General features: G+C 43.5%; 1 protein-coding gene across 1 annotated transcript in view; it reads left to right on the top strand.

Moving 5' to 3' along the window:
• The window catches only part of LOC110126270 (antigen WC1.1-like), a 64,508-nt gene extending 40,554 nt beyond the window's left edge, over positions 1 to 23,954 (top strand). Inside the window, 13 exon segments of the mRNA XM_070453075.1 lie at positions 4,263 to 4,426; positions 4,428 to 4,572; positions 4,654 to 4,962; positions 13,960 to 14,052; positions 14,129 to 14,443; positions 15,525 to 15,839; positions 20,057 to 20,098; positions 20,184 to 20,498; positions 20,850 to 20,882; positions 21,965 to 22,057; positions 22,326 to 22,373; positions 22,887 to 23,030; positions 23,655 to 23,954. Coding sequence (XP_070309176.1) covers positions 4,263 to 4,426; positions 4,428 to 4,572; positions 4,654 to 4,962; positions 13,960 to 14,052; positions 14,129 to 14,443; positions 15,525 to 15,839; positions 20,057 to 20,098; positions 20,184 to 20,498; positions 20,850 to 20,882; positions 21,965 to 22,057; positions 22,326 to 22,373; positions 22,887 to 23,030; positions 23,655 to 23,800 — 2,162 coding nt within the window. The 3' untranslated portion in view covers positions 23,801 to 23,954.
• Positions 23,955 to 24,215: the final 261 nt, after the last annotated feature.

The following is a 24,215-nucleotide window of genomic DNA, read 5'->3' as shown; positions in this document are numbered from 1 at the left end:
AAGGAGATCAAACCAGTCAATCCTAAAGGAAATCAACCCTGAATATTCACTGAAAGGACTGATGCTGAAGCTGAAGCTCCAATACTTTGGCCACCTGATATGAAGAACTGATTCATTGGAAAAGACCCTGATGGTGGGAAAGATTGGAGGCTGGTGGGGAAGGGGGAGACAGAAGATGAGATGGTTAGATGGCATCACCGACTCGATGGACATGAGTTTGAGCAAACTCAGGGAGATAGTGAAGGACAGGGAAGCCTGTCATTCCGCAGCCCTTGAGGTAGCAAAGAGTCGGACATGACTGAGTGACTGAGCAACAACAGCAAGAACCAGTTAAATAAAAATGCTTTATCTAGGATGTGTAGCCTGTGACCAAACTCCCAGCCAGAATAGATTAGGGGTCCTAACCTGGGCCTCTCTGGGGAAATGGAAATGGATAAATAATAAAAGGCAAGCAGATCATCCTCTCTCTCATCATTCATTCTTGTATGAGTGGTCAAGCTAATCCTTCAATTCTTTAATTTCTGCAGTGCCTTTTCCGTTCTCTCCTGCTTTCTATGCTGCTGCTGCTGCTGCTGAGTCACTTCTATCGTGTCCGACTCTGTGCGACCCCAAAGACGGAAGCCCACCAGGCTCCCTGGGATTCTCCAGGCAAGAACACTGGAGTGGATCGCCATTGCCTTCTCCACCTGCTCTCTATAGTAGATTTTTTTTTCTTTTTTTCCATTTATTTTTATTAGTTGGAGGCCAATCACTTCACAACATTGCAGTGGTTTTTGTCATACATTGAAATGAATTAGCCATGGATTTACATGTATTCCCCATCCCGGTCCCCCCTCCCACCTCCCTTCCACCCCATCCCTCTGGGTCTTCCCAGTGCACCAGGCCCGAGCACTTGTCTCATGCATCCAACCCGGGCTGGTGATCTGTTTCACCCTAGATATACATGTTTCAATGCTGTTCTCTTGAAACATCCCACCCTTGCCTTCTCCCACAGAGTCCACAAGTCTGTTCTATACATCTGAGTCTCTTTTTCTTTTTTTGCATATAGGGTTATCGTTACCATCTTTCTAAATTCCATATATATGTGTTAGTATACTGTGATGGTCTTTATCTTTCTGGCTTACTTTGCTCTGTATAATGGGCTCCAGTTTCACCCATCTCATTAGAACTGATTCAAATGAATTCTTTTTAATGGCTGAGTAATATTCCATGGTGTATATGTACCACAGCTTCCTCATCCATTCGTCTGCTGATGGGCATCTAGGTTGCTTCCATGTCCTGGCTATGATAAACAGTGCTGCGATGAACATCGGGGTGCACGTGTCTCTTTCGGATCTGGTTTCCTCAGTGTGTATGCCCAGAAGTGGGATTGCTGGGTCATATGGCAGTTCTATTTCCAGTTTTTTAAGAAATCTCCACACTGTTTTCCATAGCGGCTATACTAATTTGCATTCCCACCAACAGTGTAAGAGGGTTCCCTTTTCTCCACACCCTCTCCAGCATTTATTGCTTGTAGACTTTTGGATAGCAGCCATCCTGACTGGTGTGAAATGGTACCTCACTGTGGTTTTGATTTGCATTTCTCTGATAATGAGTGATGTTGAGCATCTTTTCATGTGTTTTTTCGCCATCTGTATGTCTTCCTTGGAGAAATGTCTGTTTAGTTCTTTGGCCCATTTTTTGATTGGGTCATTTATTTTTCTGGAATTGAGCTGGAGGAGTTGCTTGTATATTTTTGAGATTAATCCTTTGTCTGTTGCTTCATTTGCTATTATTTTCTCCCAATCTGAGGGCTGTCTTTTCACCTTGCTTATAGTTTCCTTTGTTGTGCAAAAGCTTTTAAGTTTCATTAGGTCCCATTTGTTTATTTTTGCTTTTGTTTCTAAAATTCTGGGATGTGGGTCATAGAGGATCCTGCTGTGATTTATGTCAGAGAGTGTTTTGCCTATGTTGTCCTCTAGGAGTTTTATAGTTTCTCGTCTTACATTTAGATCTTTAATCCATTTTGAGTTTATTTTTGTGTATGGTGTTAGAAAGTGTTCTAGTTTCATTCTTTTACAGGTGGTTGACCAGTTTTCCCAGCACCACTTGTTAAAGAGGTTGTCTTTTTTCCATTGTATGTCCTTGCCTCCTTTGTCGAAGATAAGGTGACCATAGGTTCATGGATTTATCTCTGGGCTTTCTATTCTGTTCCATTGATCTATATTTCTGTCTTTGTGCCAGTACCATACTGTCTTGATGACTGTGGCTTTGTAGTATAGTCTAAAGTCAGGCAGGTTGATTCCTCCAGTTCCATTCTTCTTTCTCAAGGCTACTTTGGCTACTCGAGGTTTTTTGTATCTCCATACAAATTGTGAAATTATTTGTTCTAGTTCTGTGAAAAATACCGTTGGTAGTTTGATAGGGATTGCATTGAATCTATAGATTGCTTTGGGTAGTATAGCCATTTTGACAATATTGATTCTTCCAATCCATGAACACGGTATATTTCTCCATCTGTTTGTGTCCTCTTTGATTTCTTTCATCAGTGTTTTATAGTTTTCTATGTATAGGTCTTTTGTTTCTTTAGGTAGATATACTCCTAAGTATTTTATTCTTTTTGTTGCAATGGTGAATGGTATCATTTCCTTAATTTCTCTTTCTGTTTTCTCATTGTTAGTGTATAGGAATGCAAGAGATTTCTGTGTGTTAATTTTATATCCTGCAACTTTACTGTATTTGTTGATTAGCTCTAGTAATTTTCTGGTAGAGTCTTTAGGGTTTTCTATGTAGAGGATCATGTCATCTGCAAACAGAGAGAGTTTCACTTCTTCTTTTCCTATCTGGATTCCTTTTACTTTCTATAGTAGATTTTTATTCTGTTACATCATTCTTTTTGAGACTTCAAAGTTCACAGACTTATGCAATCAGAGTCCTTCACCAGAACAAATTCCACCATGTACATGAATAATCATGAGCACACTCAGAAACCAGGAAAATTATTTTAAAAGTTGTTCTTTATGATGTGCAGGTTTTTTCCTATTGGATTACCTTTTCTCCATCCAAAATACGGTCTCTGAAGGATGAAACATTTTCATCAGTCTTTTCTTTGGTCTCTCTCTCATACTCCATCCACTCCCTGTTTAACCTACCACTCACTCCACCTCACTCCCTATAGAAGTTCTTTCCTTTTGGAGTCTCCTTTCCATCTATTTGTAGCTCTTAAGCTTGTTTTTTCTTTTCTGCATTGGGAGAAATGGGAAAGGGTAGCAGGGTTATGTGGCAAATGGGAGGAGCACAGGGGATTAAAAAGTGTTAAAATCTTGTTGAACAAGTCTTTTTTCCCCCAGATCTTTCTATGTTTCATTCCTATTGAAGCTTTTGCAATTTAGAAATCTCTAAAGTGTATATGGCTTGTTTTCTGTCTGCTCTCTTCCTCTCATTCTCCTTTTTTGTAGCTTGCTGGCTTCTTATCTCAGAAATCCAAATAGGAAAAGCATATGCAGTTAGCTAAGGTTAGAATACATTAAATTAGCAATACTCTTTCACATTTGCTGAGAATCTCATGTCTAGTATGAAGTAATCAACTAACTAAATTGTCTTGCATAATCCCACTGAGACCTCACTTTCTCCCAGGCGTCTTGATAAATCCTAGGTTTTTAAGAAAGATGGCTCTGACCATTCCCTCCCTTTCCTAAGACTCTCTGAGCTTTTGTCACTTTTAAACTTACCTGTGGACAACTTCTTTCACAATTAGATTATAATGCCTGCACTCAGATCCAGCCCACGTGATTTTCCCTGTCCTCAGTGACTTGAATATTGGCTCTGAGAGAAAACTGGCTAGAATTTTAGCCTCAGAAATCTCAAGATGGTCCTCTAAACTTCTAAACTTCTCTGGCTCTTAGGCCTCTAACCTCTTGAATCCCATTGACCTTTTTAACTCTCTGTTCAGCTCTGTTTCCAAATTTGAATGTCTACTACTGTGCAGTTTCTTTGGGCACTGTAGTTTCCAGGCCCCCAGATAGGAATTAACATTCCTAACCAAAATATATATTCTTGGGATTCAGCCATTCCAAACTGATCCTTCAATCCTTCTGGATATCTCTTCAGAAACTTGCTCATGAAAATGCAGTTTGACAATGACAGGCAAATTCTCTGTTCTTATCCCCTCTTATTCCACAGCTGTAAAAAATGCTTTCACACCATTGCTTGTGAGATGATGTTTTGAATTGTCAAGCCAGGTTCATGAACACTCACTGGGTTTGTTTGTTTGTTTCTCTTAGGATTTGTGCGTCTGGCTGGAGGAGATGGACCCTGCTCAGGGCGAGTAGAAGTTCATTCTGGAGAAGACTGGACCCCAGTGTCTGATGGGAACTTCACACTCCCCACTGCCCAGGTCATCTGTGCAGAGCTGGGGTGTGGCAAGGCTGTGTCTGTCCTGGGACATGATGCCCTTCAGAGAGTCCAATGACCGGGTCCAGGCTGAAGAGTTCAGATGTGAGGGGGAGGAGCCTGAGCTCCGGGTCTGCCCCAGAGTGCCCTGTCCAGGGGGCAGGTGTCACCACAGTGGAGCTGCTCAGGTTGTCTGTTCAGGTGAGATGCACGGCAGGACTTAACTCAGTTCAAGCTAAAAAAGAAATCAGATTTTGCTGAAATCCTGTCTTTTTCTATCAGTGTACACAGACATCCGGCTCATGAAAAACGGCACCTCTAGGTGTGAGGGGCAGGTGGAGATGAATATTTCTGGACAATGGAGAGCTCTCTGTGCCTCCCACTGGAGTCTGGCCAATGCCAACGTTGTCTGTCATCAGCTCGGCTGTGGCGTCGCCATCTCCACCCCAGACGGAGCAGAAGGAAGTGATCAACTCTGGAAAGCCCGATTCCACTGCTCAGGGACTGAGTCCTTCCTGTGGCAATGCCCTGTGACTGCCCTGGGTGTTCCTGACTGTTCCCATGGCAACACGGCCTCTGTGATCTGCTCAGGTAAGACAGGGAAGGGCTACTGTACTTAGGATGCTCCTGGGGTGAAATGTCCCCAGAGCAGAGACTAAGGGAAAACAGGCTTGAAAAGGAAGATATTCTGTAGTGAAATATTTATTCTTGTTACTGAACTCAGGTTTCAGCTGCTCATTACTCAAGAATCTAAGAGACAAATGTGGGGTAAAATTAAAGACAGCTTTATTGAGGAAACCAGCAGTTCTGGGAGACAGAGGACTAATGTAACAAAGAACCAGCTCCCCCTTGCTGATCAGAGGCGAGAGTTTTTAAATGGAAATTTCAGGAGTGCACAGGTGGAGGTAGGGGACAAATTACCTGCAGAATAGCCCAGCTAGCTCCGACAGTCATCTTGAAATAGATCTGATAAGTGTCACCTTTATTGTTTGGAATACAGTTAATCATCAGTTCTAGTGTCGGTCTGTTCCCATTTCCTTGAGGCCGGTCTTGGAATTGTGCAAGATGAAGAAGATTATGGGCTTCCCTGTTGACTCAGATGGTAAAGAATCTGCTTGCAATGCAAGAGACTCAGGTTTGATCCCTGGGTTGGGAAGATCCTCTGGAGAAGGAAATGGCACCCCACTAGTCTGGTCATCATGTAATTTACTTCTACCACCTGGTTGGGATTTCAGTATCTGCACAACAGCTCAAAGCATATGGCTCAGAATGTTAGCTATAGCCCATGAGGAGGAACTAAAAATGCTTGACTTTGTTTAGGGTTAAACTATTATTATTTTATCCTATTCGACGGTTTTCCTTTGTTTCCGAAATTTTTTCATTTCTGTGATTAAATTGATTCTTTGGCTAAGGATTTTCTACAGACAGAAGCAAGTGGAGGACATGAGGGTGGTCTGTCCTGAGAAGGCTTCGTAGGTCCTGCTCCATAACCTTCTCATTGTTCACTCATTTTTTTCAAGGGAAAGAAGTGCTAAGAAATGCTAAGAAGTGCTATGTCAGGGAAAGAAATGCTTAGATGAATAATATTTTTATGAAACATTATTATATTTAAGGATAATAATAGAGAACAAAGTACAAACAGTAAGTGTATACCTAGGTCATGTTCCCCAACCCAGATCTACAAAGAGAACATTCACAGCATCACAGAATCACTATTGCCTCCCAACAGCTGTGTCCTCCTCCTCTCCAGGGAAGATTGCTTACCTAAGACTTGTACTGCCATAGAATAATCTGTCAGTTTTTGAACTTTATGTATAACCATACAGAATGTTTTCTTTCATGTCTAATTTCTTTGATTTCAAACTGTGTTTGAAATTCACTCATGATGTTGTTTATGGCAACATTGTATTCATTTTTATTATGATAGAGTATTCCTTTGAATGATCACGTGACCATGCGTTGATCCATTCAACTAATGGCAGAGATTTGAGTTTGTCACCAGGTTTTGACTATTACAAATACAATGGTGCAAATTACCATGATGATGACTTTTGGAACAAATATTTATCATGTTTTTTGTGTGTTTGATTCTGTCTTATATTTTTATTTTCTTAATGGTATGCTGTACTTCAGTGAGCCAAGTTACTAATCTTAAGTTTGACTTATCACCTTTTTTACTGTACATGTAGTGCTCCTTCAGTCAGTCAGTTCAGTTCAATTGCTCAGTCATGTCTGACTCTTTGCCACCCCATGGACTGCAGCACATCAGGCTTCCCTGTCCTTCATTATCTCCCGCAGCTTGCTCAAGCTCATATCCATTGAGTTGGGGATACCACCCAATCATCTCATCTTCTGTCATCTCCTTCTCCTTCTGCCTTCAATATTTTTCAGCATCAGGGTCTTTTCCAATGAGTCAGTTCTTCCCATCATGTGGCCAAAGTATTAGAGCTTCAATTTCAGCATCAGACCTTCCAATGAATATTCAGGACTGATTTCCTTTAGGATTGACTGGTTTAATATCCTTGAAGTTCAAGGGACTCTCAAGAGTCTTCTCCAACACCACAGTTCACAAGCATCAATTCTTCAGCGCTCAACTTTCTTTATGGTCCAACTCTCACATCCATATATAACTACTGGAAAAACTATAGCTTTGTTGGACCTTTGTTGGCAAAGTAACATCTCTGCTTTTTAATATGCTATCTAGGTTTGTCATAGCTTTTCTTCCAAGAAGCAAGCATCTTTTAATTTCATGGCTGCACTCACCATTTGCAGTGATTTTGGAGTCCAAGAAAATAAAATCTGTCACTGTTTTCATTGTTTCCCCATCTATTTGCCATGAAGTGATGGGACCAGATGCCATGATCTTCATTTTCTGAATGTTGAGTTTTAAGCCAACATTTTCACTCACCTCTTTCACTTTCATCAAGAGGCTCTTTAATTCCTCTTCGCTTTCTACCATAAGGGTGGTGTCATCTGCATATCTGAGGTTATTGATATTTCTCCCAGCAATCTTGACTCCAGCTTGTGCTGTATCCATCCCGTCATTTCGCGTGACGTACTCTGCATAGAAGTTAAATGAGCAGAGTGACGGTATACAACCTGGATGTACTTCTGTCTCAGTTTGAACCAGTCCATTGTTGCAGTCCACAGAGCTCCTTATATCCTTCTAAAAAGAACTTTGTCTACTCTAAAATCACAAAAATGTTCTCTGAGAGTATCTCACAGAAGTGTAATTACTTTTCTTTTGCATATAATTATACACTGCTTCTAGGATTGATAACTGTGTAGGATAAGGGTCAAGTGTCATGCTTTCATTTGGGCATCCAGTTGACTAAAAATCTTTTTCTGGAAAGACTATTCCCTACTGCAGTGCCACCTTTGTGATGAATGAAAGGGCACATATGTCTGAGTACTTCTTTTAGACTCTCCATTCTGTTCCACTGTGTCATTTGTCTATCCTTGCACCTGTCCCATGTTTTCTTTTTTCCCCCCATGTTTTCTTAATTACTGTAACTTCATAGTAAATCTTGAACCTTCCCTGGTGGCTCAGATGGTAAAGAATCTGTCTGTAAGGCGGGAGACCTGGGTTTGATCCCTGGGTTGGGAAGATCCCCTGGAAAAGGGTATGGCAACCGACTCCAGTATTCTTGCCTGAAGAGTCCCCATGGAGAGAGGAGCTTGGCAGGCTATAGTCCACTGGGTCACAAAGAATCGGAAATGACTGAGTGAGCACACATAGTAAATCTGGGTAACTTTAATTTAAAGAAGTTATGTTGTTGTTGTTCTTGCTAACTGCCTTGGTCATTCTTGGTTTTTGTATTTTGTATACATTTTTGAGCTGAGCTCCAATATTTTGCCACCTGATGTGAAGAGCTGACTCACTAGAAAAGACCCTGATGCTGGGAAAGACTGAAGGCAGGAGGAGAAGGGGACAACAGAAGATGAGATGGTTGGATGGCATCACTGACTCAATGGACACGAGTTTGGGTAACCTCTGGGAGTTGGTGATGGACAGGGAAGCCTGGCATGCTGCAGTCCATGGGGTTGCAAAGAGTCAGATGTGACTGAGTGACTGAACAACAACATAAATTTTGAATCATCTTGTCATGTTTCACACACACAAAAGCATCAGGGAATTTTATTGAGGTTAGCTTTAATCTGTATATAAATTTGAGAATGATTTATTTTGACAACACTGAGTTTCCCAATTCATTGGCAAAATATATCCTTTCATTCAGTTAGGTCTTGAATTTCTCTCAGATGTTTTGCACATCTTTACCTAGGTTTTCTCCTAGGCATTTTATGGGTTTGATGTTACTAGTATTTCCTTTAGTGAAGGTTTTCTAGGAATGAATTGTCTCTGAACTTTATCTGGATTCCCCAAATGTTAGGTTAGTATTTTGCTTTAATCCTTCTTTCTTTCTTTCCTCCCCCCACCCACTCTAGTTTTCTCTCTCTTTCTCTGTCTTGCTCTAGCTTTCCCTGTTTCTCCTCCTTTGTTTCTCTCCTGCCCCATTTTCCCCCTGAGCATGTAAAATCTTTCTGGATTAAGTTGCAGACAGGATGCTCCTTTATCTCTCCCCTTCCCCAACAACAAAAAAATACTTCAGGGACTTTCCTTACATAATCACAGTTCAATCAAACCTTTAGAGATATCAGCCCCAGATAAAATCTAAGTGCAACCACATGAGAAATTCCAAAGATAAAATTGCCAAGTTGAGTCTTTCCCAAATTACTGACCAGAACATCATGATTAAAATTAAAAAAAAAAATTCTTCAACTGCTAAGTGTGGGGGGAAACTTTGTTATACAGTATTGTTAACCAGGCACTTACCATGTGATCAGCTTTTCTATATAGAGGAACACTTCTCCTCTCATCTCCATTTTACTATTTCTACTTTATATTGATCTAATGTGCTGATAGACTCATTCTCTAGTTCTTAATTTCAGCTGTCAACTTTTTCAGCTGTTGAATTTTCATTTGCTTTTGTTATCATTTCTCTGCCAAGACACACATCTTGTTAATTAATTCTTGGAGGACTTTAATCATGGCTATTTAAATACTCTGTCAGACTATAAAACTCTTAGAGGAAAACATAGGCAGAAGATTCTTTGACATAAATTGCAACAAGATCTTTTTTGACCAACTTTCTAGAGTAAAGAAAATAAAAACAAAAATAAACAAAGAGGACCCAGTTAAACTTAAAAGCTTTTGCATAGCAAAGGAAATCATGAACAGAACAAAAAGACAACTGTCAGAATGGGAGAAAATATTTGCCACTAAAATGAAGCAACTAACAAGCGACTAATCTTGAAAATGCACAAACAACTCAATATCAACAAACCAAAAAACCCAATTAAAAAATGGGAAAAAGACCTAAGCAGACATTTCTCCAGACATACAGATGGCTAATAAATACATGAAAAGATGTTCAACATCACTAAATATTCAGTTCAGTCGCTCAGTCATGTCTGACTCTTTGCGACCCCATAAACTGCAGCACACCAGACCCCCCTGTACATCACCAACTCCCGGAGTTTACTCAAACTCATGCCCATCGAGTTGGCGATGCCATCCAGCCATCTCATCCTCTGTCGTCCCCTTCTCCTCCTGCCCCCAATCCCTCCCAGCATCAGGGTCTTTTCCAATGAGTCAACTCATAGCATGAGATGGCCAAAGTACTGGAGTTTCAGAGAGATGCAAAACTGCAGTCAGGTATTATTTCACACCATTCAGAATGTCTATCATTAAAAAATCTACAAACAATAAATGCTGGAGAGAATGTGCAGAAAAGGGACTCCTCCTACATATGCGTGTGTAAATTGGCACAATTACAATGGAGAACAGTATGGAGGTTCCTCAAAAAACTAAAAATAAAACTATCGTATGACTCAGCAGTCCCACTCCTGGGCACATACCTGGAGAAAATCATCATTCAAAAAGACACATTCATCCTGATGTTCACTGCAGCACTATTTACAACAGCCAGGACACGGAAGCAACCTAAATGTCCCTCACAGGAGGAATGGATAGAGAAGATGTTGTACATATATAAAATGGAATATTACTCAGTCATAAAAGAATAAAGTTGTGTCATTTGCAGAGACATGGATAGACCTAGAGATTGTTATGCTCGGTTCAGTTCAGTTCAGTCACTCGGTCGTGTCCGACTCTTTGTGATCCCATTGACTGCAGCACAAGAGGCCTCCCTGTCCATCACCAACTCCTGGAGATTACTCATGTCCACTGAGTTGGTGATGCCATCCAGCAATCTCATCCTCTGTTGTCGCCTTCTCTTCCTGCTCTCAATCTTTCCCAGCATCAGGGTCTTTTCCAATGAGTCAGTTCTTCACATCAGGTGGCCAAAGTACTGGAGCTTCAGCTTTAGCATCAGTCCTTCCAATGAACATTCAGGACTGATCTCCTTTAGGATGGACTGGTTGGATCTCCTTGCAGTCCAAGGGACTCTCAAGAGTCTTCTCCAACCCCCACAGTTCAAAAGCATCAATTCTTTGATGCTCAGTTTTCTTTATAGTCCAACTCTCATATCCATACATGACCACTGGAAAAACCACAGCCTTGACTAGATAGACCTTTGTTGGCAAAGTAATGTCTCTGCTTTTTAATATGCTATCTAGGTTGTTCATAACTTTTCTTCCAAGGAGTAAGCCTTCTTTTAATTTCATGGCTGCAGTCAACATCTACAGTGATTTTGGGGTTCAAAAAATTAAAGTCAGCCACTGTTTCCACTGTTTCCCCATCTCTTTGCCATGAAATGATGGGACCGGATGCCATGATCTTTGTTTTCTGAGTGTTGAGCTTTAAGCCAACTTTCTCACTCTCCTCTTTCACTTTCATCAAGCGGCTCTTTAGTTCTTTTTCACTTTCTTCCATAAGGGTGGTGTCATCTGCATATCTGAGGTTACTGATATTTCTCCCAGCACTCTTGGTTCCAGCTTGTGCTGCATCCATCCTGGCACTTCTCATGATGTACTCTGCATATAAGTTAGATAAGCAGGGTGAAAATATACAGCCTTGACGTACTCCTTTTCCTGTTTGGAACCAGGCTGTTGTTCCATGTCCAGTTCTAACTGTTGCTTCCTGACCTGCACACAGATTTCTCAAGAGGCAGGTCAGGTGGTCTGGTATTCCCATCTCTTTTAGAATTTTCCAGTTTATTGTAATGCACACAGTCAAAGTCTTTGGCATAGCCAACAAAGCAGAAATAGATGTTTTTTTCTGGAACTCTCTTGCTCTTTTGATGATCCAGTGGATGTTGGCAATTTGATCTCTTGTTCCTCTGCCTTTTCTAAAACCAGCTTGAACATCTGGGAATTCATGGTTCACATGTTGTTGAAGCCTGGCTTGGAGAATTTTGAGCATTACTTTGCTAGTGTGTGAGATGAGTGCAGTTGTATAGTAGTTTAAGCATTCTTTGGCATTGTCCTTCTTTGGGATTGGAATGAAAACTGACCTTTTCCAGTTCTGTGGCCACTGCTGAGTTTTCCAAATTTGCTGGCATATTGAGTGCAGCAGTTTCAGAGCATCATCTTTTAGGATTTGAAATAGGATTGTTATGTAGAATGAAGTAAATCAGAAGAAGAAAAACAAATACTGTAACATCACTTATATATGAAATCTAGAAAAATGGTAGAGATGAACTTACTGCAAAATAGAGAACATCATAAGGATACTAAGAGGGGAAATGAAGAGTGGGATAAACTGGGACATTGAGATTGACATATATATACTATTGATGTACTGTGCTGTGCACTTAGCTGGTGAGTCATAACCAACTCTTTGCAACCCCATGGACTGTAGCCTGCCAGGCTCCTCTGTCCATGGGGATTCTCCAGGAAAGAATTGTGGAGTGGGTTGCCATACCCTCCTCCAGGGGATCTTCCCAACCCAAGGATCAAACCCAGGTCTCTCACATTGCAGGCAGATTCATTACTGCCTGAGCCATCAGACTCAGAAGCCCTGCAGTATTGATACTAAGTATAAAATAGATGTTGCCTGGAGAATCCCGTAGACATGGAGCCTGATGGGCTACAATCCATAGTGTCACAGAGTCAGACATGATTGAAGTGACTTGGCATACACGCACAGATAAACTTTGCCAACAAATGTCCTTCTAGTCAAGGCTATGGTTTTTCCAGTGGTCATGTATGGATGTGAGAGTTGGACTATAAAGAAAGCTGAGCACTGAAGAATTGATGCTTTTGAACTGTGAGGGTTGGAGAAGACTCTTGAGAGTTCCTTGGACTGCAAGGAGATCCAACCAGCCCATCCTAAAGGAGATCAGTCCTGGATGTTCATTGGAAAGACTGATGTTGAAGCTGAAATGCCAATACTTTGGCCACCTGATGCGAAGAGGTGACTCATTGGAAAAGACCCTGATGCTGGGAAAGATTGAGAGCAGGAGGAGGAGGGGACGACAGAGGATGAGATGGTTGGATGGCATCATCGACTCGATGGGCATGGGTTTGGGTGGACTCTGGGAGTTGGTGATGGACAGGGAGGCCTGGCCTGCTGTGGTTCATGGGGTCGCAAAGAGTTGGACAGGACTGAGCAACTGAACTGAGCACATACAATAGATAAATAATAACCTATTGTATAGCACAGGGAACTCTACTCAGTGCTCTGTGGTGACCTAAGTAGGAAGTAAATCCAAGAAAGAGGGGAGATATATATACGTGTTGTTGTTGTTTTTTGGTCGCTGAGTTGCTTCTGACTCTTTTGTGACCCCATGGACTGTAGCCTGCCACACTCCTTTGTCCATAGGATTTCCCAGGTAAGAATACTGGAGTGGGTTGCTATTTCTTTCCCCAGAGGGTCTTCCCAACCAGGGATGGAAGCCCAGTCTCCTATTTGGCAGGCAGATTTTTTACCACCGAGTCACCTAGGAAACCCATACATGTATATATAACTTATTAAATTTGCTGTACAGCAGAAGCTACCACAAGACTGTAAAGCAATTATGCTCAAATAAAAATTAATAAAAATAAATAAAATAAATTCTCTGTCAGGTAACTCTAAGAGCCAAATACCCTGGGAAATTTTTTTAATGTTTCTTTTCCCTCTTGTTTTCCATGAGATCTCTTATATATAAGTGTTTTTAAAATCACAAACACTGTAGATAAAAAATTGTACAAATCCTTCAGAAAGGATTTTGTTTTGCTTCTTCTATTTAGGGGTAGATTAAGGATAGAGCAACTTATTGAAATCATTCTTAGGGCAAAGCTTGGCTTAAAACAGGAATCATGGTATTGTCAGGACCAGGGCTGTTCATAGAGAAAGGGAACACTAAGATTATGGTAACTTTACTGGTATGTTACAGCTTTCATCTCAGCTCCATCACTAGGTCATTATTATTATTGTTTTTTTTTTTTTTTTGAACTTTTTACTTTGTATTGGGTTTAGCTGATTAACAATGTTGTTATAGTTTCAGGTGAATAGCCAGGGACTCAGCCATACATATACATGTATCCATTTCCCCCCAAACTCCCCTCCTCTCCTAAAAATTATTTAGCTTAACTGAGTTTCCTGATCTTCAACCAACCCTCTAATCATTGCTGTTTCTTTAGGAAACCAGACCCAGGTGCTGCCCCAGTGCAATGACTCCGTGTCTGAACCAGCAGGGTCTGCAGCCTCAGAGGAGAGCGCCCCCTACTGCTCAGGTGAGGGTCCCACAGGACAGAAGACCCTTCTCATCCCCCAGGTCAACGCCCCATTGTCCCATTTCTCTCTCCTCAGACAGCAGACAGCTCCGCCTGGTGGACGGGGGCGGTCCCTGCGCCGGGAGAGTGGAGATCCTGGACCAGGGCTCCTGGGGCACCATCTGTGATGACGGCTGGGACCTGGACGATGCCCACGTGGTGTGCAGGCAGCTGGGCTGTGGAGAAGCCCTCAATGCCACGGGGTCTGCTCACTTTGGGGCAGGATCAGGGCCCATCTGGCTGGACGACCTGAACTGCACAGGAAATGAGTCCCACGTGTGGAGGTGCCCTTCCCGGGGCTGGGGGCGGCACTACTGCAGACACAAGGAGGACGCGGGGGTCATCTGCTCAGGTCAGCACTCAACACTGTCCACAGGCTAGGGGAAGGGTGGGGCCCTGGAGGACGGGAGTCTGAACCCTGAGGGAGAGATGCTGAAAGGACCTGAGAAGGAGGCTTCCCCCCATGGAGGCTGTGTTTCCAGCAGACATGAAGACGAGGTGCTTTCACTTCCTCCTGCAGCAGCTGAAATTCTGGTCCTTTCTTCTCAGTAGTGTTTCCTGGCAGAAGGTTTTCTCAGTTTTCCTTGAAATCAGGGCTCACTCTTCTGGTACATATGGTAGAGAAGTCTTAAAGCCAAGGTGCTAGTTTTTTTGTTTTGTAACAAATTACCGCATAGTTAATGGTTTAAAACAACACATTTGTTTCCTTACACTTCTGTAGCTTAGATGACCAGCAGGAATCTCACTGGACGGGTTCAAGGTTTCAGTAGGGTCAGATCAATTCTAGTCTCTGGGAAGGAATCTGTTTCTTGTCTTTTCAAGCTTCTAAAAACTGCCTGCCTGCCTTTGTTCATAACCCCCTTCTGTTCATCATCAGGCCAGCAATGCTCCACCTCTCTAACCGTTATACATATTCACATCTCCCTCTAGCCAGAATGAAGAAAAGTATTCCATTGTAAAGGATAGTGAGTCTAAGAATGTGATTAGACTGTGCTCATTGGTTAATCCACCATATTTCAGGTTAATCTCAAGGTCCTTACCTGAATCACATCTGTAAAGTCCCCTTTGCCAGATAAGGAAACAGTCACAGGTCCATTTTCTATCTGCCTCCACATTGTCCACATCACATCCCTTTATACACTCTTTTAGATGTTTTGTCAGGAAGCAGGAGTCAGCTCCCTCTCCCTGCAGGTGTCCAGGCTGGTCTTCCTCCCAGTTCATGTACACTACATCATGGTGGTAGAAATATTTAGAAAGACAGACACAGATGTACAAAGTCAGATAAAAAGGAGACAGGTTACACTCTGGTTATCTAATGGATTTGCTTCCTCAGCTGGGTCACAGATGTGTGTTCACAAATTTGGGGAGAGAGGAAAACCTGGAGCACTGAGTGCAGTGCTCACTGTGTCCTGTCTTTTCCATTTCGATCTTAGAGTTCCTGGCCCTCAGGATGGTGAGCGAGGACCAGCAGTGTGCTGGGTGGCTGGAAGTTTTCTACAACGGGACCTGGGGCAGTGTCTGCCGCAGCCCCATGGACGACATCACCGTGTCCATCATCTGCAGACAGCTTGGCTGTGGGGACAGTGGAAGTCTCAACACTTCTGTTGGTCTCAGGGAAGGTTCTAGACCCCAGTGGGTAGATTTAATCCAATGTCGGAAAACTGATACCTCTTTCTGGCAGTGTCCTTCTGGCCCATGGAAATACAGTTCATGCTCTCCAAAGGAGGAAGCCTACATCTCATGTGCAGGTGACTCATGTCTGCTTCTGTGTCTGTCCCAACCCTGTAGGGTGTTATTAGTGAGATTTGGTCTTTTAAAATCTAAGTGATGCATTTAAGTTGAGTTTATAAAATGAAGTTTGGATGGAGCTAATTTAATCCACATGTTCCAAACTTGCTTTACTAAAAGTTTTTAATTGATATAATTGACATAACATTATATTGCTTGCTGTGTACAACATAATGCTTATATATTTGTGTATATTGATAAATGATCACCACAGTAAGTCTAGTTATATCCATAACCATATATATAGTTAAATATTTTTCTTATATGATGAGGATGTTTAAGATGTATTTTCTCATCATCTTTCAAATAGACAGTATGGTATTCACTATAGTCACCATGCTGTATGTTATATCTCTTCACCTATTAATTTTATAACTCAAGTTTATACCTTTTGACTACATTTGCCCACACCAAGTCCCCCATCTCTGGCAGCCACCAATGACTCAGCATCTCTGAACTTGCTTTTTGTTTTAAGATTACACATATAAATGATATTTTATGGTATTTTTCTTTCTCTGTCTGATTTGTTTCACTTAGCATAATGCCCTGAAGGTCCATCCTTGTTGAAACTGGCAAAATTTTCTTCTTTTTTGTGGGTGGATATATGTCTATATTGCATTTTCTTTATCCATTCATCCATCAGTGAAGACTTACCTTGTTTGGCTCTTGTATATATTGCTATAAAATACTAAAAAGTAATGTTGTTAAAACGCTGCAGTCAATATATCAGCAAATTTGGAAAATTCAGCAGTGGCCACAGGACTGGAGGAGGTCAGTTTTCATTCCAATCCTGAAGAAAGGCAATGCCAATGAATGTTCAAACTATTGCACAATTGTGTTCATTTCACATGCTAGAAAGGTTATGCTCAAAGTCTTTCAAGCTAGGCTTCAGCAGTAAGTGAATTGAGAACTTCCAAGATGTACAAGCTGGGTTTAGAAAAGGCAGAGAAACCAGAGATCAAATTGCCAACATTTGCTGAATCATAGAGTAAGCCAGAGAATTTCAGGAAAACGTCTGCTTCATTGACTAGCTGAAACCCTTGACTATGTGGATCACAATGAACTGTGGAAAATTCTTAAAGAGAGGAGTATACCAGAGCACCTTACCTGCCTCCTGAGAAACCTGTATGCAGGTCAAGAAGCAACAGTTGGAACTGGACATAAACAACCGACTGGTTCAAAACTGGGAAAGGAATTCGTCAAGGCTGTATATTGTCACCCTGTTTACTTAACTTATATGTAGAGTACATCATGGGAACTGCCAGGCTGAATGAATCACAAGCTGAAATCAAGATTGCTGTGAGAGATATCAACAACCTCAGATATGCAGATGATACCACTTTATTGGCAGAAAGAGAAGAGGAACTAAAGAGCTTCTTCTCGAGGGTGAAAGAGGAGAGTGAAAAAGCTGGTTTAAAGCTCAACACTCAACATTCTAAAAATTAAGATCATGGCATCTGGCCCCATCACTTCATGGCAAATAAAAAGGGAGAAAGTGGAAACAGATTTTCTTTTCTTGGGCTCCAAAGTCACTGCCAATGGTGACCGCAGCCGTGAGATTAAAAGAGGCTTGCTCCTTGGAAGGAAAGCTATGACACACCTAGACAGAGTATTAAAAAGCAGAGACATCACTTTGCAGACAAAGGCCCATATAGTCAAAGTGATGTTTATTTCACTAGTCATGTATGGATATGAGAGTTTGATTATAAAGGAGCTGAGTGCCCAAGAGTTGATACTTTTGAGTTGTGCTTGGATGCCACAATTGAATTGAGAGTCTCTTGGGCAGCAAGGAGATCCAACCAGTCTATCCTAAAGGAAATCAACTTGGAATATTCATTGGAAGGACTGATGCTGAAGCTGAAGCTCCAATACTTCGGCCACCTGATGAGAAGAGCTGACTTGTTGGAAAATACCCTGATGCTGAGAAAGACTGAAGGCAAAAGGAGAAGCGGGGCCACAGAGGATGAGATAGTTAGATAGCATCACCAATTCAGTGGACATGAATTTGAGCAAACTTTGGGAGATAGTGAAGGACAGAGGAACCTGGCATGCTGCAGTCCATGGGGTTGCAAAGAGTCAGACACAACCTAGCAACTGAACAAATATAAAAATAGGATTTTTACCTTCAATTTGCTTATTTCGTGTATCACATTGATTAGTTTGTGAATGTTGAACTATCCTTGTATCCTTGGAACAAACATCACTTGATTATGGTGTATGATTCTTTTAGTGTGCTGTCAAATTCAGTTTTCTAGTATTTTGTTGAGGATTCTTGCACCTATATTTATCAGAGTATTAGCCCGTAATTTTCTTTTCTTGTGCTGTCCTTATCTCATTTTGGTATCAGAATAATGTTGGCCTCATAAAATGAGTTTGGAAGTGTTTCTTTCTTCTGTTTTTGGAAGAGTTTGAGAAGGCTCCACCACTAAATACTGTTACATTGGGAATTGGGATTTTGAAAATAAATGTTGAATGAAGTAAATAAGTGTTGGGGAGGGCAACAAATAGTCAAACCATAGCACCTTACTTCCTTCAACACATCTCTCTGTTTCTCTCTCTCCTTCCCTCCCCCTCCATATAGTCAAACACACACACCCTATTCAGGTACACCTTGAATGTTGCCTGAATATTGCTGGATGTTCCCTGAAACCCATAGCTAAGAGAATGTGGGGACAGATACTTCAAAAGCAGAAGCTCACTCCCTTCCTTGCCTCTCTTTTTCATCTCTTTGTCTTTTCCATTTGAAAGCCAAAGAGGCATTAAACTATTAGACCTTTTATTGATGATATTTTTTCCTACAATTAAACACTGAGAATTGAGAGGTGGTAAAGTCTTTGACCATGAAAATGAGCAACACCCTCACAAAGGTCCCACCATCATTTTCTCAGAGGTTCTCTGCCAAGAGTGGGTAGGAGGTTTGATAGGATGATCTGGAAAGAATATACAAATTTTGATACTTTATGACAGGTACTATTTACCCTTCTGGTTTTTTGTGTTGCTTTGAATTTGTATTGATTTCTCTCAGCTTCAATTCTTTTATATATACTTTTTAGTCTTTTGTTTGTTATTTCTGCATCTTCTCAATACAAATTTTTCTCAGTAGGTGTACTTTTTACTCTATTGCAAAATTTTTGCCTTACTCTATGTACATACGTGTGTACATATATCTTCTTAGAATTCTACTAAGTCTTTCCTGTATATTTCCTTTTTAAGAGATTCCTAACCAATACTATGGGCTTTTCTGGTGGCTCAGACAGCAAAGAAACTGCCTGCAGTGCAGGAGACCTGAGTTCGATTCCTGGGTAGGGGAGATCCAGCGGAGAAAGGAATAGCAATCTACTCCAGTATTCTCGCCTGGAAAATCCTATGGACAGTGTAGCCTGGTGGGCTGCGTTCCATAGGTCACAAACAGTCAGACACGACTGAGTAACTAACACACACACACATAACCAACACTGCATTGTAGATCAATTATCTTCCAATTAAAATAAATTTAAAAAGAGTTTCCTTTTACAACAGTAGTCTTTACTTGCCCACTTGTTACCCTGAATAGTAGGTTAGAGTAGCTTATAATCTATCTAATAATTTTCCATTAAAATTACATATGTGAGATTTTGAATATAAATTAACTCTGTTCTTCTGGGCTGATTATTTTAATATGAGCTATTATCATAGACTATTTCCATTCATTTGTATTTGGTTTACTATTTCACTGATTAGTGTGAATTTAAAGTTTTATTTTACTGAATTTTATTCATCTATTCATTCGTTCAATAAATATTTATCAAGCCCCTATCTAGGTATTTAGCAAAGGTTTTCTGTAGATATTTGGTGAATGAGTGCCTACAATGTGCAGGCACTGTCCTAACAGCAGAAACATGGCATATATAAGATATACAAGGTCCTTCTTCTAATGGAACTTTCATTCAGAGGGGTGTGTGTGTGTACATTTGTAGATGTCTGTGTTTATATTTGCTGTGGGAATGTGAAGACTGATAAACAAGTAAATATTTAAAGTAATTTCAGCTGGTGATCAGATGCAGTGAGTTTCAGCCCAGGAGATAGTAAGCCTGTGTTTTCATGTGTGCTTTGCACTGAGTCAGACCTTAGATAATCTTTTTTGGGGACAAGACCACGCCCAGCTGTTCCTGATCCACTGTTTCCCTGTTGTTTGCAGGAAGAAGACCCAAGAGCTGTCCAGCTGCTGCCCCCTGCACAGGTACGTCAGCCCGCCCCCTCCCCAGGGCCGCAGGGGCTCCTTCCTCCCACCAGGGGAGTCACAGGAGGGGCTGCTGCCTTTTCAGACAGAGAGAAGCTCCGGCTCAGGGGAGGAGACCGCGAGTGCTCAGGGCGGGTGGAGGTCTGGCACAGCGGCTCCTGGGGCACCGTGTGCGATGACTCCTGGAGCCTGGCAGAGGCCGAGGTGGTGTGTCAGCAGCTGGGCTGTGGCCCGGCCCTGGAAGCCGTGCGGGCCGCGGCGTTTGGCCCTGGAAACGGGAGCATCTGGCTGGACGAGGTGCGGTGCGGGGGCCGGGAGTCCTCCCTGTGGGACTGTGCCGCGGGGCCCTGGGGGCAGAGCGACTGCAAGCACGAGGAGGACGCCGGGGTGAGGTGCTCTGGTGAGTGAGGGGCGCGGGTCCGCCCTGGTGAGTGAGGGGCTCGGGGTGATGTGCTCTGGTGAGTGAGGGGCGCGGGTCCGCCCTGGTGAGTGAGGGGCGCGGGGTGAGGTGCTCTGGTGAGTGAGGGGCGCGGGTCCGCCCTGGTGAGTGAGGGGCGAGGGTCCGCCCTGGTGAGTGAGGGGCGCGAGTCCGCCCTGGTGAGTGAGGGGCGCGGGTCCGCCGGGGGAGCTGGGAGGACTGGACACTGATGTTGTGGAGACTGGGGGGTGAGTTCAGGCTCAGGAGAGAAAAATGGCTTTGCCCTGCATCCTGGCCAATTCCCTTTCCTCACACTGCTGTTTTTCTCTTTAGGTGTAAGGAAAACAGTGCCCCCGACTGCAGCAGGTACTGTGAACACCCACGGGCAGGAGAGAATACTCAGGTCTGGGGGCCTGTTCTGTGGGCCCTCTGACAGCTCAGGAGAGGAAAGAGCCTGAGGAGCCCTGGCTGGTGGGGAGGAGCCCAGGGCGACATGTTGGGGAACTCCTCTGCCTTGGTTGCTGGGGCCACATTTTTCTCACGACTGGGATACTAGGGAGATGGGTTCCTGTGTTGCAGAATCTAAGGTTCTCCCACCTGCCCTGAGTGTTGCTCCTCATCAGTGAGGTGCGGGTCCCAGGACTGTTTGACGCTCTGTCTCCTGAAGCCCAAGGAGAAGAGATGAGCCGGGTCCTCAGAGGCTGTCCCGGCAGGCAGCTCCCTGACAATCCCTGGCTCTGCCTCGGGGCCACACTGGCCGGAGTGGAGTTGACTCATCTCAAGATGAGACCTGGGGGAGCCAGGTCACTGTCAGTGCACTTGTGTCTGAGGCTGAACGCCATCGTCTGGAGCCCCTGTAAATGCTGGCACAGGGGGTTTCTCTGTGCCCAGGACCTTCTCCACACCCTGTTGCCTTGTTCTCTTTAGGGACCAGACCAGCCTCAAGTCCTCTCCCTGGCATCTTCTCCCTGCCTGGGGTCCTCTGCCTCATCCTGGGGGCCCTTCTCTTCCTGGTCCTCATCATCCTGGTGACTCAGGTGCTCAGATGGAGAGCAGAGCGCAGAGGTGGGCTGCAAGGGGAACTGGGGACCAGGGAGCATGTGTGCAGGCAGGAGATGGGGCAGGTGTGAGGAGGGGAGCCTGGGCCAGGTCTCTGCTCTGAGTTGCAGACTCCATGTGCTCCATGCTGAGCTCTAAGGGCTGAGTAGACAGAGGTTCTTAGGACTGGGGTGTGAACTCTCATAAGTCATGGCCTCTCCTAGGAGACCAGAAAGGGCTGACCTGTGGATTCAGGTCAGAGGAGGGGAGAAGGTGCTGACACGGTCCAAGGGGTGGGAGATGATGCCAAGGTCCAGGCAGCCTCCGTGTGAGCATCGGGGAGATGAAAGTGGGCCGGTTGGACTGGTGTGTCTGGGGTGGCATCTCTGACCTGCTGGGGGATCTCTCAGCCTTATCCAGCTATGAAGATGCTCTTGCTGAAGCTGTGTATGAGGAGCTCGATTACCTTGTGACTCAGAAGGAGGGTCTTCTGGGCAGCCCAGGTGGGTGTCTCTGTCTGCCCTCCTGGGACCTCTGGTTGTCACCACCCACTGGCTGTGCACATTTTCTCAGCATCTGCAGACCCGACACATTCCCCAGGTTCACAGAGGCGGCTCTCCAAAGTGGCAGGATGGCCTCTCACAGCCCCGTGAGCCCCTAGCCTCTGTCTACACTGCAAGAGTCAGTCCCATCCCTTCTCAGCTTTAACATTGGTCCCGTGGGTGTGGGAGGGTCATTCTGTGTGTTGTGTGATGTTTTTCTCCACTTTAGGCTTCCTGTCAGATGGTGAGGACAACAATGACTCCAGATCTGCTCCAGGTAATAGAGGTGGACCTGATTCAGCTGAGTGTTGGGGAGGAGAGTTTCCCTCCTCATAGAGAGGAGATGTAAGGGGAACAGTCTTCCTTTGATGGACCAGAGGGATCCCTTGTGTCCAGATAGGGTCTGTCCTTCTCCTTCTCTGGCTGTTCTGTGATGTCTCACATTGGGGCTGGGCTCTCTGTGTCCAGAATCACAAGAGACACACACCGGCTTTAAAAATAACATCTGTAAAGCACAGTTTGTCAAAATACTTTAGTAATGCTCAGTGGTGGGAGAGTTGCTTTGAGATATATGTTTTCAATCAGGAAATATTAAGATATGTAAGGTCATGTTTTGGTTTATGGACACATCAAATTGAAACATGGTCTTAGAGAAAAAAATCTTTTGAAACAAGGAGTGACAGGTGCCTCTATTTAGCAGCTCAGAAACTGCTGGTTCAGAAGGGATCTTAGGTATTTCCCAGACCAACCCACTTAGTGTGGTTTCATCTGACCCCTGCTCTGCCCTCAGAAGCCCCAGATCAGAAGACCTATGCCCTTGGTGAGGATTATGATGATGCTGAAGAGGTACCAGTACCTGGGGCTCCTCCTGCCTCTCAGGGGAGTGAGGAGGAAGTGCTCCCAAAGAAGGAAGATGGGATGACGTCTCAGACAGGTGAGTGGAGTTAGCTGATCCCCTGTAATCTTTGGTCTCTGTCCTGGAAAGGGTGAATTTGAGCTCAATGTCCAGCCTCTGTACAGTTTCTCATGCATTTGAGAATCTCATGCATGGGTAATTGCATGCATTTGATGGGCTTCCCTGGTGGCTCAGATGGTAAGGAATCTGCCTGCAATGCAGGAGACCTGGGTTTGATCCCTGGATCAGGAAGATCTCCTGGAGAAGGGAATGGCTATCCTCACCAGTGTTCTTGCCTGGAGAATCCTATGGATAGAGGAGCCTGGCGGGCTATAGTTCATAGGGTTGCTAAGAGTCAGACACAGCTGAATACCTAGCCCTTCACTGCCTGGAGGCAGGTCTTCCCAGAGCTCCTGTGTGAGCACAGGTCTCCTGTGATGCAGGGTTTCCACATGAGCTGAGGCCCCAGAGAGTACATGGACTGGATCTGAGAGGACAGCTGGGATCCATCCTCACTGTAACTGATATGAAATAGTCTGAGCCTCCCTGCCCACCCCTGGATCCCAGGGATGCTTTGTCAACACCACTTGCTTAACTTGCTTCTTCCTCACTGTCTGGCCCCCTTGTCTCTGTTCTAAATCATACCTCTCTTTCCTCTTTCAGGCTCTTCTCTAAATGTCTCTAGAGAGGAAGCTGATCCTGGGGAAGGAGAAGAGAGCCCCTGGCTGCTCCAGGGGGAGACTGGGGACCCTGGGTACGATGATGTTGAACTAAGTGCCCCGGGAACATCCACAGTGACTTTGCCATGATGTTGTATTAAATATAAGATTATGCCACAGATATTCTAATTGCCTGTATCTCAATAGAATAGTGCTGATCTGTGATTGTGTTATATGGAAATTGCTCAAAATGAAATATTCTGAATAAAGTAAAAATTTTTTTTGCTTTATTAATTATTACCAAGTTCCATGTCAAATGTTTTTAGAGGATTGGCTCTCAAACACCATTTTCCTCAAAGGAAATACAAGATGAGTGCACTGCCCTGTTTTCTCACCTCCTTCAAAGGCTAATGAGGCCATGACTTAGCCCAGGAACACAGATACTCCAGGTCATTCTTACTAATAAAAAGCACCTAAACTTGGTCCACATTCACACTCTCCTTCCTAGCAAGATGAATTGTTGACCAGAATATATAGTCAGAACCTGGTAGAGTTATTTTATTTG

The sequence above is a fragment of the Odocoileus virginianus genome, chromosome 23 (genome assembly GCF_023699985.2).
Source record: "Odocoileus virginianus isolate 20LAN1187 ecotype Illinois chromosome 23, Ovbor_1.2, whole genome shotgun sequence".
In the NCBI taxonomy this organism is placed as follows: Eukaryota; Metazoa; Chordata; class Mammalia; order Artiodactyla; family Cervidae; genus Odocoileus; species Odocoileus virginianus.
The sequence above is the reverse complement of the archived record's forward strand: the minus strand, read 5'-3'. Positions and strand labels throughout refer to the sequence as shown.